The 13,976-nt window shown below is 47.4% G+C and overlaps 1 protein-coding gene across 4 annotated transcripts in view; it reads right to left on the bottom strand.

Annotated features, from left to right (window-relative positions):
• Positions 1–9,553: 9,553 nt before the first annotated feature.
• The window catches only part of KHDRBS3 (KH RNA binding domain containing, signal transduction associated 3), a 187,012-nt gene continuing 182,589 nt past the window's right edge, over positions 9,554–13,976 (bottom strand). For all 4 annotated transcript variants that reach the window (XM_039240212.1, XM_039240213.1, XM_039240214.1 and 1 more), the window contains exons 8-9: positions 12,227–12,285; positions 9,554–10,178 (exon numbers count right to left, since the gene is read on the bottom strand). In XM_039240212.1, coding sequence (XP_039096143.1) covers positions 10,087–10,178; positions 12,227–12,285 — 151 coding nt within the window. In that variant the 3' untranslated portion in view covers positions 9,554–10,086. The remainder of the gene's footprint in view (positions 10,179–12,226; positions 12,286–13,976) is intronic.

Below are 13,976 nucleotides of genomic sequence, written 5' to 3'. Positions count from 1 at the left end.
CCTTGAGGAAACAGGTCTTTGAGGTAGGGGATGGACACCGTAACAGCGCCCCAGACTCTTGAAGTTCCAAGACTAGGGAAACCTGTCGAGTGAGCTTCCAGCAGAAGGAAGCAAACATTCTCCTGGGGCACATTGAATTAAAATCACAATGCACCAGTAAATGAAGAAAAGAGAACGAACAGAATAATACTGTCCACAGGGATTATGACCTTTATGTTCCATAACAAATTACAGAGAGGCATGAAAGTCAGCTTTCTTTCCTGGCGGTACCGCTCCGCTTCCCACAGAAGCCTTTGTAATTAACCTTTTATGTGGCAGGAAACTTCTGGAAGAACGTGTCCATTTCTGGTGCTCCATAATGGAGACAGAGAAATCATTTTCAAATCTGCAATCTGTGTAGACCCTTCCCTGGGAAGAATCCTGACTTCTGGCAGCGAGCTGCCACATGGTTCTCAAGTGTGCAAACTTTAGAGATTGCAGAGAGAGCATGACTTTGTGTTTCTAGTGTATTCAGAGTGGAGGAGGAGGAAATGGACAGGACTTATTAAGTAAGACACAAATCGTTCGCTCGTTGGTGTTAGACCACAAAATAAGATGGATTTTTCTTTCTGTTTTTAAAACAGGCTTTCCAAATTAGTAAAAAAAAAAAAAAAAAAGCATACCATTTTATAAAAACATTTCACAGGACATAAAATTGTAAAAAAAAAAAAAAAATTAAGATGATTTTCAAGCTCCCAAGTGAATTCATTTACTGATGAGGCACATTGGTGACTTGACAATTCGCGAGCAGTCCATAATTCGAAGGAAAGTCCCTGAAAGAGAGGAACATGAAATATATTTGTATATATCAAGAAACTAATAATTTTTTATGCTCTGTTAGGGATGGCGGGATTTAGCAGGGAAGCTGAAACTTAGTAGAAACAAGGGTGTTTATGGAAAACGAAGTAAATAGAATAAAGGGACTTTAAGAACATAAAATGTTTGTGTTTTAGTAAGGCAGATGAATGGTTACTTAGTATGATGAGAATCAAAATACTCTTCAATATGACATTTATGGGTCTGATTTCAGATCAGCGATGCCTTGTTTTACATGGAAACTCAAATACCAACAGAAACGGGCCCCCACAGGAATACACTGACTGGACAGTCCTTGGTGTCTTGTCATCTGAGAGGAGACCCAACTTTCAGAAATGGTTACAAGTTTTTATTAGCGCCAAAGAAAATATTTTGACGTGCTGTATATAACACAACCATTATTTCAAAAAACCAAGTGGCAATCAAGAGGGAAAAGCCACCCAACCTCAAAGGAGAAGTGGCCGTCACTCTACATCACAGCTCTGGTGACACACATCTGGCCCCCGGGGACCTGTCAACACCACGCTGTTTGTTGATGTTGCCCTATGACCAGCCCTTCCCAGCGCGCCAGCACCCCCTTCCTCTGCCGGCTGGGGCACCCGGTCACGTGCCCACGTGGTGCCACCAACGCCCGCCTTCCTGCCTGTTAATGACCCCGACATTCTCCCTGCTTCGAGACTTCTTCTTCTCGGTGAAGCCTTTGCCTCTTCGCCCTCCCTTACAGAGCTTACCACCTCCCTCCCCCACCCCCCGCACCGCCTCTGCCTTCACTTAGCCTGTTATTTTTGCGCGGGGCCAGCGACGGTGAGCCACCCAGGGCCGTCTGCACGTGCTACGACCGACCAATGCACACTGGACTTAACGGCGAATACTGCACAGGGGACACGTCGAGTGTACTAGACCTATTAGCTGGGGTGTGGTTTGGTTGAGCAGTATTTCCTGAACAGCCTGCTAAGTGTTCATACGCACAGTGTGACTGACCCCTGCACCCCAGGGACGCTGGTTGGCGGTTCTGAAACGGTCTGCCATCATGTGCCAGCGGCCAGTAGTCTCAGGGCAAACAGAAAAAAGGGTTCTTCTGGCAAAAAGAGGGAAGATCCCCAAGTCTTGGTAGGATCTGGGAAACGCGGGAACAGGAAAAGGTGGGCGAGGACACTGTAAAGTCCCGTCACGGGTCCCCCAGGCAGCGGGCGACCCTTGGTGCCAACTCTGCTCAGACTCAGGAGTGGGAGGAGGCCCAGAGCATCACTTGTTCACACGGGGATCCGACCCACCGCGTGCCAGCCGCCATGCTGGGCGTCAGAGACCGTTTTAAACCTGCTGGGAGCCGAGGCGTTTTCCGTGTGGCACACGTGCTAACGGCATGTACTGAGCGCAGGGGGCAGTCCGAGCTCAAGTTCCTTCAGGAAAGCATACTGAGGGCTACCATTACCCCCACAGGGAATTACATAGTAATAGTCACAAAATATGCAAAGACTTGATGAACCTGCCTCAGAAATTCATTCTAAAAACGTATACAGGGGCGCTTGGGTGGCTAGTCTGTTAAGCGCCCGACTTTCGCTCAGGTCATGATCTCGCGGTTCGTGGGTTCGAGCCCCGCGTCGGGCTCTGGGCTGACTGCCAGCTCAGAGCCTGGAGCCTGTTTCAGTCTGTGACTCCCTCTCTCTCTGACCCTCCCCTGCTCACGCTGTCTCTCTCTCTCCTAGAAATAAATAAAACATTAAAAAAAAATTTATAAAAAAAAAAGTATACAAAACTATACAATGGCACATGCTGGGTTCTGCCTTCTAGCATCGATTTCCGTGGGTATAAAATAAGGGAAGTGAACTACCTGTCTGTCAATACTTGTTAAATTAGAATAGTTAATTCATATACATATTATCCAGCCAACGGAAAGAAAAAGGCGGCTTTGCAGTAGAAATGATAGAAAACAAGGGAGGTAGCAAACGGTGTACTGTGTTGCACGTAAAAAAGCAAAACCATTGGAAAAGAAACCCATGCTTTGCTTATGCACAGACTATCCCTGGAAAATACGCAAAAAACAGTACAAACAGGTGAGTGTTTGGGGTACGGGTGGGAAATAAGATCAACTTTGCATTTTCCCTTTCGGAATTTTAGAGTTTGTACCAAGCACATGGAGTGCCTCTGTTATACGAGACGTAGTTTGGTTTTCCAACTTTGCGCTTCCCACTGAAGAAGCCAGTGGTCACAGAAGTTACGTGCATCTCATTTTCACTGAGAAACCAAACTAGTAAGCGTGCGAAGTGCTCGGTGCTGGTATGTAGAAAGGGTCAGGGTCACTGGCCCAGCCCGCTCACTGGCTCCCAGCTGCGCGCTCGGCAGCCCCTGCCCCGTGCCGGGCGCTACGCCGGCATCTGGAGGAATGAGTCAAATAGACGAGGCTCCGTGCCTACCGAGTCCCGAGTCTCGCGGATGGGAAGAAAGATGCCCCAGCAAGGAGAGCCGAGCTCTGGCTTTGGGAGCCCCACTCACTTCATAAGGGCTTCTGCTTCCTGCTGATTTATTCCTGCCGCCCCTTTTCTGGCTTGTCAGGTACAAGGAACCGTTGGAGGCAGCAGGCAGGCGACCTGAGGCCTGGATCTTGCCAGCAGCGGTGGTCAAAAGAGACTTTTCTGTATCTAGATCTACATCTGAATGACACAGATGGTTAATACCTGTTCAGGGGCGCCTGGGGGGCTCAGTGGGTTGAGCATCTGACTTTGGCTCTGGTCATGATCTCACGGTTTGTGGGTTCGAGCCCCGCGTCGGGCTCTGTGCTGACGGCTCGGAGCCTGGAGCTGCTTCACGTTCTGTGTCTCCCCCCCTCTGCCCTTCCCCTGCTCACACTCTGTCTCTCTCTCTCTCAAAAATAAACACTAAACAAAACATAAATCTGAAGCCTGCTGGGTTCTCCGCGGACGGAAGGGTGGCTCTGACCCCGCCCGGTGGTGCTGCGGAGACACCGCGCCACCTCACTCGTCACGTCCACTCGTGGATCTGACTGCTTGTTCGCCTGCCACTTCCAGGCCACAAGACACGGCCACACAGAGAGATGCTTCTGGCTGGCGGGAGGGTGGGTGGGAAGGAGCGAACGGCCCCTCGAGGGACACTGTTGTGCAGAATCTGGCGGCTACGAGGGTTCTCAGCAGGGATGCTACACCCAGGCCAGACGTGGAGACCATGGGTCAGGGAGGCTCCCAGGCCAGGGGAGGCCTCATGGCTGCTTCAGAGGAGGACTTAACGACCACCTGCGCCAAGAGCTGGGTGAGGTGGGGCGAGGGAATGTGGAGCAGGCAGAGGGTGGCAGGCAGGAGAGCACTGGGAGGGGTGTTCAATGGCAATGCTGCTGCAGGGCAGGTGGGGGAGGGCTGTGCCGGAGCAGGGCAGGTGGGGAGGAGGGCTGTGCCGGAGCAGGGGGGGGGGGGGGAGGGCTGTGCTGTATGTAGCAGGGCAGGTGGGGGGAGGGCTGTGCTGGAGCAGGGCAGGTGGGGGGAGGGCTGTGCTGTATGTAGCAGGGCAGGTGGGGGGAGGGCTGTGCTGGAGCAGCCAGGAGGCAGGGCCAAGATGAGGCAGGGCTTGGTGTTCTGAGCCAAGGATCTGAGTTTTACCCTGAGAGCCATGGGGAGCCATGAGGGGCTCAGCACACCAAGATCTGAAGAACAATTTCAGCACGAGGTGCTGATCACAGAAATAGAATCCCACAGAGAATCAACTTCAGTTGGATGAGGTTTTCCATTAGATAAGAGGAGGGTGCAATTCAGACTGGGAAATGTCCTACAGCCTTTCTCCATGACGGAAACAGAGTCAAGGCCAAGTGGATTTTGTGATTTCAAATATAATGATGGTTTTTCCCCCCTTTCTATCTGTAGAAGATACTGATCAATATAAACAGTAGACATTATTTGCACGGGAACTAATAAACTTGATTATTTATATTCATGACCTAAACCTTATAAAGTGGTTTGTATTTTCGCTACTTAGACTTCTGATTATATTTTCATTTTCTTCTCCATATCATCCATTTTAGACTCTGAGATTCATTTCTCTGTACACACCGACCAGAGCAGAGTCACAGTTTAATTCTGAGCTAAATGGATGAGACAGCCTCTGTGAACTGTGACACTACGACATGAGTGCCTATTCCGCATGCTCTCTGCTAACTCTTCCCAGCCACCCCTCCGCCACGTGCTAGGGCCGCTGGCCATGTCACTGGCTTGCTTGGCACGGACTCTGTGGAGAGGAGGCCGAGGATGAAAGGCAGGGCCCTACGTTTAAGACCCTGTGTCCGGGTATCGGATCAAGCGCCCATGCAAACACAGGTTCCTACGAAGTTCTTGCTGGAACAGAGATGGACAAGTCACTTTCTCTACCGAACATGGGGTCACTGTGTCTAAGCTTCGCCGCAGGACCTGGGGGACCCTTCAGCACGTGTCTCGTGCCTCCAGAGCATCGCCTGCTGCTTCCTCTGATTACTTAACAGAACTGGTTCCTAGATAATCGTGCTTTTTTACAACTCCAAGCACTCCCGTAAAGCACCAAGCAAGAGCCAATACTAATACTAGTGCCGGGCACGTTTCTCGTCCTTGTCCAGCGACACGGAGGTGGCCATCTCACCGCTGTGCCATTTTATGGGTGGGGAAACTGCCATTTTGGCCGCAGTTGAGGGCGGTTTAGTAGCCTAACCAAGGTCACAAAGCCGGTGAATGACAGAGCTGCGACGGGAGTGCTTCCAAGAATACCTTCCCCCACGTGGTCACCTTCTCTTTCCCTGGTGCTAATCTCCCTGCTGGCACCTGCCCCACCCCCACCCCCCGCCTGGCAGGCACGTCTCCCTTCCATGTGCCTGTGTCGGTCCTGCCTACGTCTTCCTCGACCATCTCCCCAGCGGGCTGTTGCGTCTTTGGGGCCAGGACTATGTTGCTATCACTGCATTTCCAGTGTCTGCAGCACAGCGGACGTTAGGTCAGCGTATGTGAATGAATACTGACACCAAGTCAACAAGGCGTATCTTGAATATAAGAGCCTAACTCCGGCCAAAGGATTTCTCCCAGAAGGAATCTGGGGCAGAGGTGGAAGAGAGGCAGAGCAGGGAGTACCTACAAACCACAATGTCTAACCAATGCTCAGTGTTGTGGCAGTTACTTCTAGGGATACAAGGTGGCATAAAGATTAGCCCCTGCTTCCCCCCTTCTCCCCCATGGTCCTCCGTTAAGTTCCTCCTAATCCTCCTATGGGGGGGAGAGGGAGGGAGGCAAACCAAGATAGACTCTTGAATGTTGAGAACAAACTGAGGGCTGATGGGGGTGTGGGGGGGAGGGGGTGATGGGCATGGAGGAGGGCACTTGTGGGGATGAGCACTGGGGGTTATATGGAAACCAACTTGACAATAAACTATTGAAAAAAAAAAAAAAAGATTAGCCCCTGCTCTTGAAGAGCCTTTAACCCGATGGGGGAGTCAGTGCTTGTCCCTAGAACGGGCGGGCAGTGTGACGCTGCTGCCCACAACAGAGTCTGGATTCAAGGCGGGCTGCAGGTTGTGAGTTTATGTACGTGATTTCACCTCTTGGGGCTTAAGTGTCTTCCTCTGTAAAATAGGGATGACGCTCCCTTCTTATAGTTTTAAAGATTCAATTAAATCATGTGCGGAGAGTGATAAGCTCGTGCGTGGTCACCACAGCAACTGGTAACCAATCGAACTCATATGACATCGACAGTGAAACGAGGAAGCACCACCAACCAAATTCAGAGAGAGCAGAGGGATGGTGGCCTGGTTCGACTGGCGGAGACACCACGGAACAGAGGGCACCAGGCCACGTCCCGGAGAACGGGCGTGGTTTCCGTGGGCGGGGAACAGGGGCCAGCACGTGTCGTCACAGTCTACCCCTTGCATAGCCTTCCGAATTCCTTGAGAGCAACAGAGGGAAATAAGGCCTGGCGGCTACGTGCCGAGTACAGGAAGCGCTTGGAAGCCAAGCAGGATTCTTGTCTAACAGTGTTCCTGGTGGGTCCAGACCTTTCTGGCTCACAATCCCTTTTGACAGTGCAATGGAGCTATGGAATCTTTAAAAAATGAAAATAAACATAAAACTGAACAAAAATTCCTATGAATTAGCTCTGAAGATCACCTGGAGGTTTGCCCTCTGGGGATCTATCTTTAACCCCTCATTTAACAAACCTACATGTACTATTCAGTGTGCTAATCCTCCCTCTGAAACCACTTAATAAGAGAGGAAAATAGTGAAAACTTTCAATGTAACACTACGCATTGAAAACATATGCTAGGTGTCACATTCCCTTTCTGTGCAAGAAAGGACCCACCCCTCCACCCCTCAGAAAGCCAAACCCCAAAACTTTAGTTTGGTCCATGAGAATAAAAAGAACTCTTTTCTTCCTAAGAGTAATTTGATTATTTCAAGTTAATTTTGGCTACTGGGGGCAAATGCTCAGCTATTTCCCATACATATTAAATGTGTATTCAACTGGACAATTCCACGTCACGTTATTGTAGGACGTTCCAGGTTACAAAACACTCTTTTAACATTAGCTCACCTGGAGTGTCTGGGTGGCTCGTTCGGTTGAGCGTCTGACTTCGGCTCGGGTCGTGATCTCTCAGTTTGTGAGTTCGAGCCCCGTATCAGGCTCTGTGCTCACAGCTCAGAGCCTGGAGCCTGCTTCAGATTCTGTGTCTCCTCTCTCTCTGCCCCTCCCCAGCTCACACTCTGTGTCTCCCTCTCTCAAAAATAAATAAACATTAAAAAAATGAGCTCACTTAATTCTTAGTAACTACTAAATGAGGTAAGTATCATTTTCACTGAGCTGATTTCCCAAGGTACATGGAAGGAGCAGGGCTCAGACACAAATACTTTTAAAATGTAAGACTTTCTGGGAACATCAGGGCTTAACTAGTAGTGACTGAAGGTTCAGGAAAAAACAAGAATATCGTGAGACCAAACTAAAGATACATTTCCCTCACAGATCCCTCAATGTTGTAAAAAAAAAAATTATGCGATTTCATAAAACACACTTTATTGTACTTATAAAATAATTTGTTTTGCAACATCAGAAAGGAAAAGCACACACACAAAATCATACTTCTGCAAGTCTAAGGTATAGTTACTGCCAAAAAATTGCAGCATGCCACTGTCATTTTTTGCCTATAAATAAATATAGAGAACACACAGTTTGGTTTTATTAAATTAGGCTCCACGCCTAGTGTGGAGCCCAACACAGGGCTTAAACTCACGACCCCGAGATCAAGACCTGGGCTGAGATCAACAAGAGGCGTGCACTTAACTGACTGAGCCACCCAGGTGTCGTGCCGTAAAATTTTTAAAAAATAAAATCGGGACCATATTATACAGTAGGCTTGACAAGCTGGTTTTTTTCTCCTTAATAGTTTGGAAAATTTTTTCATAGGGTTGACTAAACATATTTTTACTGAAGAAAGTAACCCAAACCTTACATATTAGGGTGACCCGCCTCTCTGCCTTCTGCGTCCACAATCAAAGCTGACTGACTGGGTCTGACTTGTTTACATTCAGGAAGCTTCTTTTCTGACCGGAGGAGTTAATTCGCGGTAATCACTAGCGCTGGTAAGGGGAACCAGCATGGAATATTTGCCTCGTGACTTTAGATAAGCATGAAATGGTCTTCCTAGTTCGTAACACATCAAAACAACTGGAGCAAGAGGTACTTACCTTTGTTTGCTCCACTGGCACAACCAGTTCCTTTGACTTCCCAAGATGGCTGACATTTCCTAACAAAACAAAACAAAAAAATCTTTTTAATCAAGGAGAAGGAACTCTCTTAAGAAATAAACATTAAACATTTTATATAATCTACAATTAAAAAAAAAACAAACTTAAGCCAAAGATTAAAAGAATAACTTTATTAAATATTTGTCAGTTTTAAGAAGTGCCCTCCATGACTAACCAAATAACGTATTACAAACCCCTAGTTATGAGGTTTTACATTTGTTTAATAGGGAATAAGTGGCCCCAATTAAACTGCCTGAACTAAGGCTTTTTAGATTACTGAAACAAATTAAACTTTTTAAAATGAGAATTTAGGTGCTCTTAAAACCTCTCTAAAATGGATAATGAAACGTGCTAAGTTGTAACCTCCCTGGTTTTATTAGTTATATTAAGATAAATTAAGTGAGATTAAAATCTTATTTGATTTATTTACCTTTGACAATGAAGACCGTTTAAGGGTTACACATCCTCAGCCTTGGCGAGTGCGACTCAATTAGTCAAGTCAGAGTGTCTTTAAAAGCTGTGTGCTTATTGCTTCCAGCATGGAGCGAGGTGTTCATTAAGGTACCAAAATTCTCATAAAAAATCCAAAGTTGCACTAGTGAAAAAACGCTCAACAAGATGAAAACTGATCACATGTTTTTCAGAAAATCAGTATAGTTATTTTAAAACCAGTTTTTAAACAAGATTTGGTTTTGCGTAGGTTTTAACGTGCCCCTCACGCGGCCTGATACCATGTGGACGCTTTAAACAGCATTTAAGTCTACAGTGAGTAGAGAATGGTACATTTAATTTTATACCATTTTTTTTTTAAAGTAACTTGTACAATCTTTAGTGTGATCCTTTTAGGACAAGCGCTGTTAAACTCTTTCCCTGTTTACGACTATTTATGAAGGCCTTTTTAAATAAGCGAAACATGAAACTGTTAGCTCACACACACGAAATTTCTTTCAAAAGTTTATTTAGTATCAAGCAAGAGGAGGCTTTGCTTAACACTACAGAACATTTCAAGACTTGAGTTACAAAAGAATACCACATTATTTGCACTTATAGTTGGCTTCCCTTTTTACGCACGTTGGCAAGAGAAAAAAAAAAAAACTAGCATATGGCTGACAGATAAAATAACTAAATTTCTATGGAAACCTTTAAAAGGAAAGGTGAGGCTTATGTTAAAAGGATGGATTAACATATTTAGTAAACCTATTTTTTTGTTTAACACTAGTTAATCAAAGTTATTTTTTTTTCCTTTTGATGACCTATTTTTTCAGATACAGACTGGAAATAACAAAATTTTACATGTTTTTTTTTTTTTTTTCTGCCCAGGTTGATGTTTCAACAAAGTCGTTTTAATGTTCCATCCATTCAGATTTTAAGCATTTTGATTTATTTAAAAAGGGATTGTTCATAGAAAAAAATTACTTTGAACAGTATACAGGACTGGTGGAGATTGGCTATTTCACAACATCAGACAGTACAATCAGTATCTGCCATATGGCTGGTCCCTGTAGACGCCCTTCGCTGTCCTCGCTGAAGGTGCCTTGTGTCTCGAGTTAGTCCAGTCCTCTTGCCCTAAAATCAGGAAGATGAATCAGTTAGATCACCACCATGGAGCCCGCTGGCTTCATTTTTCAGAATCTAACCTGACCCTGAACCAACGGCAGGTGTCATATTGAAGAGATCCATCCCTGATGTGCTAAGTATTCAACTTAAAAATACTAAATATTTGCTTAAAACAACAAAATCACAAACACAAGGGAACACGGTTGTCCCATTAACAAAACAGCACGGGAAGAAAGATGATTTTTGTATCTTAAATGGCAACTGACTTTGCAAGAACTTTCCTTTTGGCCACTCATTTGACCAAAGCTCATGAGCTCAAACAGTGAACGGAATTGCCTTTTGCTAAATGTCAAGATACTTCTGAACAAGAAAGAAAATGCGAAAAGGATCACTTGGATTTTTTTCTTTTGTTTTTATGTTTATTTTTGAGACAGAGAGATAGAGTGTGAGCAGAGGAGGGGTAGAGAGAGAGGGAGACACAGAATTGGAAGCAGGCTCCAGGCTCCGAGCTGTCAGCACAGAGCCCGATGTAGGGCTCAAACCCACGAACTGTGAGATCATGACCTGAGTGTAGTTGGATGCTTAACCCACTGAGCCACCCAGGTGCCCCCACTTAGATTTCCTTTAACGGCAAAAACAAAGAAAACACATAAAAATGTGTGCAGGAGGAAGGAGACAAACACAAAGAGCAACACGGGGAAAGGGGGACACACGGGGGTAAAGGTGAGGAAAGAGAATCGCAGACACGGACAGGGTGGAGGAAGTCGTGTTGGGTGGTTGTGTGCGCCTCAATTATTCTTCCTGGATATGAAACAAACCAGAATGTTTATTTTCACTCATACTATGAGCTCCATACCACACACGGGTCTGAACAAGAGGCATTCTGGCGCTTAAACCTCCTGAAATTAAACACCTATGCAACCCCAGCGCATTCAAGGAGTCATCTAGAAGGCTCTGCCAGCAAATGGTTAACATCTCTGCTGCAACATACAGCAATTGAAAAGCCATGTGTCCACTGAGACCAATTTAAAAAGGCTGTGAAGGAAAAATACTTAAAATGACCTCTTCTTTTGATACAAACACGCAATCAACGTCACTCCCTCAAGCTAACTTGCAACAATTTAAGGAGACAGCATTCAGCAAACCAAGGTATTTCTCTTAAGTGTTTGTAACAAATGACAAAAAATATCCAAGGTGAGGTCATCATGGCTTGGCACAGGTGATATAACAAAATGCACTTCAAAAGGAACACTGGAAAATGGTTTTTCAGTTATGTTCAGAGAAATGTCAGAACATCCATTAACCAGAATCCCGATTCACTTGCACTGGGTAGCAGGCATTTATCAGAGCTTTGCAACTGATTGAAGCTTCCTGTTCTCTGATCTCCTTGCCCTCCGGCAAAGGAGCTTCTTACCATCATTATGTTGCTGCCGCCAATTCTTTTAATTAAACCTGTCCTCCTTCTGCACACTGAGACTTGGGACACGGATTCCCCTGCATCTCTGCCAGCTCCCCCTGCACTGAGTGGCGTTCAGCTATCTCCCGGCAAGCCGGAGAGAGCTTGATGTCCCGTCCCTGGCTCAGGGCTTTGGTAACCTCGGGGGAGGGCCTCCCACAGTGGTGTTTTTAAGAGAACTTGGAACTTGAGATGAATTAAAATATGAAGATGGGGTGCGCGGATCGTCTTAGAGCTGCAGACTCAATGGCTTCATTTTCCTTTACTGTCAAGAAGCAAGGCACTTCAAAAAGCACCACGCTTTCAAGTGTCTGCAGTTTGGCAAACGATTCTATAAATGAGAAAATCAGCACATGGCAATCAACCCAAACAGAAAATCTAAGTTGAGAATGTGAATCTATGCAATTTTCTAAGAGTTTTTAGTCCTCTTTAAATATTAAATTTAAATCTTAAAGGAGCTTCTGAAAATAGCTAGATAGGCACAGAGGAACGGAGAGGAGGCTGCTGTTTCAGTCAAAATATCTTTATGAGTTTCTCCTCAGTTAAGATCTCGAAGGTGTTTCTGGGACCACTCCCCCCGCCCCGCATCTGGTTCACTCACCGTAGGAATCGTACGTCTCTTCACTGAGTCCATGTCCATAATCATAGTAATCAGCACCACTGCAGTGAACAAGACACGCAAAAGACAAAAACATGAATAGAGATGAAAACGCAGGAGAAAACGACTCGGCTGTGAGTTTAAATCACATCGATGAAGTATTCTCAGTCATCGACTTCCAACTTTAATACCTAATAAATGTGCCTGACACTCGTGGCGCAGCAAGTGGCCAACGAGCACAGAGCGGACGTTGCTGCGCGCGCCGGGTGCCAGGACGGCCCTGGAGGAAGGGTCTGCAGAGACCACACTGGGTCGTGGACTACGGCACTGGCCCCGTGCCAGGCGCCCCGCGAGTGGACGGGAGGGAAGACCACGGCTCCGTCCACCAGGCGGCAAGGACTTTCCTTCCTCTTTGTCCCCGACCTGCCACACAGCCCGGTGCGCTGTGATCTATGGGCTTCACCGGTACTGAGACTCCAGATTTCGCCTCCCCAGGACTGTGGCGTCACAGTCAGGGAGTGGCTACCGATCAGGAGGGCAGCATGGTGGCGGTGTCGTGACAGGAGGGCAGGAGCGCTCCCTGCCATCCAGTGATGGCACCTCAGTGTCTGTGAGGATGGAGGCTGAGCACCTTTCCACAGCACAGGCACGTCTATGCTCCCCTGCACGGCACCTGTGAGAAAGCGGGGGCCGGAGGGAGCCACTACCAGGGCCGCTCTGCGGACCATGTGAAACAGGCTCCGTACACACAACACATTTCAAGCAGGCGAAATGTGTTACAGGAACAAGCCTATGGAAAGTCTCGATGACTAACCCCCGGCAGCTATAATTAGTTTATGATGCTATTTTGAGTATCCAAGGGGGAGCTTCCACTCACCCTCTCAGGCTCTCCACTTCCCCACTCTACTTAATTTTGTAGGGAAACAATCATCCTGAATTTGTTATTCTGGATTGTCATGGAAATAAACATTCTCATTATTCCAACCCCATGCAATCAAGTAAGAAGTTCTAATCAAAATGGAAAATGATCAGCTCAGCTGCTTAACACCTTAAGAAGCAGCACAATGCATAATAAAGTTCACGCGGTGAGTGTCGCCGAGTGCCAGCTGCCGAGATCCCGCGCAGCCCTCACGGCAGCCCCTGCGGTAAGCAGGGCTGTCGTACTACCCATTTTATAGCTAAGGTTGCTGCAGGTCTGAAAGCCAGGACGCCGGCCTAAAATCTCAGGGAACAGATGGGTGACACACTCCTTGGTCAAACCCACACCCGGCTCTGTCCCCCAAGCTTCACTGTCAGGCGAGCACTACCAGAGACTCCTCAACTCCGACAGCTGCAGCACAGCACGGTGGTCCTAGGAGGAAGCTGTAAGCAAGGGGGGTGGTTCCTTTCTGCCTCAAGCACATGGCCATGTGTCTTCTGCCTCCTGCTTCCTCCTCTCCTTCCAAGCTACCTGCTACTCAGTCTTTAGCTACAATGTTACTTCCTTAGGGAAACTTCCCGATTTCCTAGAGTCAGGGGGCCTCTCCAGAGAGGGCCCCCTGTCCTTGCTTCCCACCCCTCTCCTGGCCCCCAGCACAGCCCCACCTGCCCCCCAGCACGGCCTCTACCCCCGGCACGGGCCCCTATCCCCCAGCACAGCCTCTACCCCCGGCACGGTCCCTATCCCCTGGCACAGCCCCACCGCCACGGCCCCCAGCACGGCCCCTACCCCCCAGCACAGCCCCATCCGGGCCCCAGCACGGCCCCTACCCCC

This window comes from Hyaena hyaena, unplaced genomic scaffold (genome assembly GCF_003009895.1).
Source record: "Hyaena hyaena isolate Hyena2069 unplaced genomic scaffold, ASM300989v1 scaffold_169, whole genome shotgun sequence".
Taxonomy (NCBI): domain Eukaryota; kingdom Metazoa; phylum Chordata; class Mammalia; order Carnivora; family Hyaenidae; genus Hyaena; species Hyaena hyaena.
This window is presented reverse-complemented; position numbering and strand designations above follow the sequence as displayed.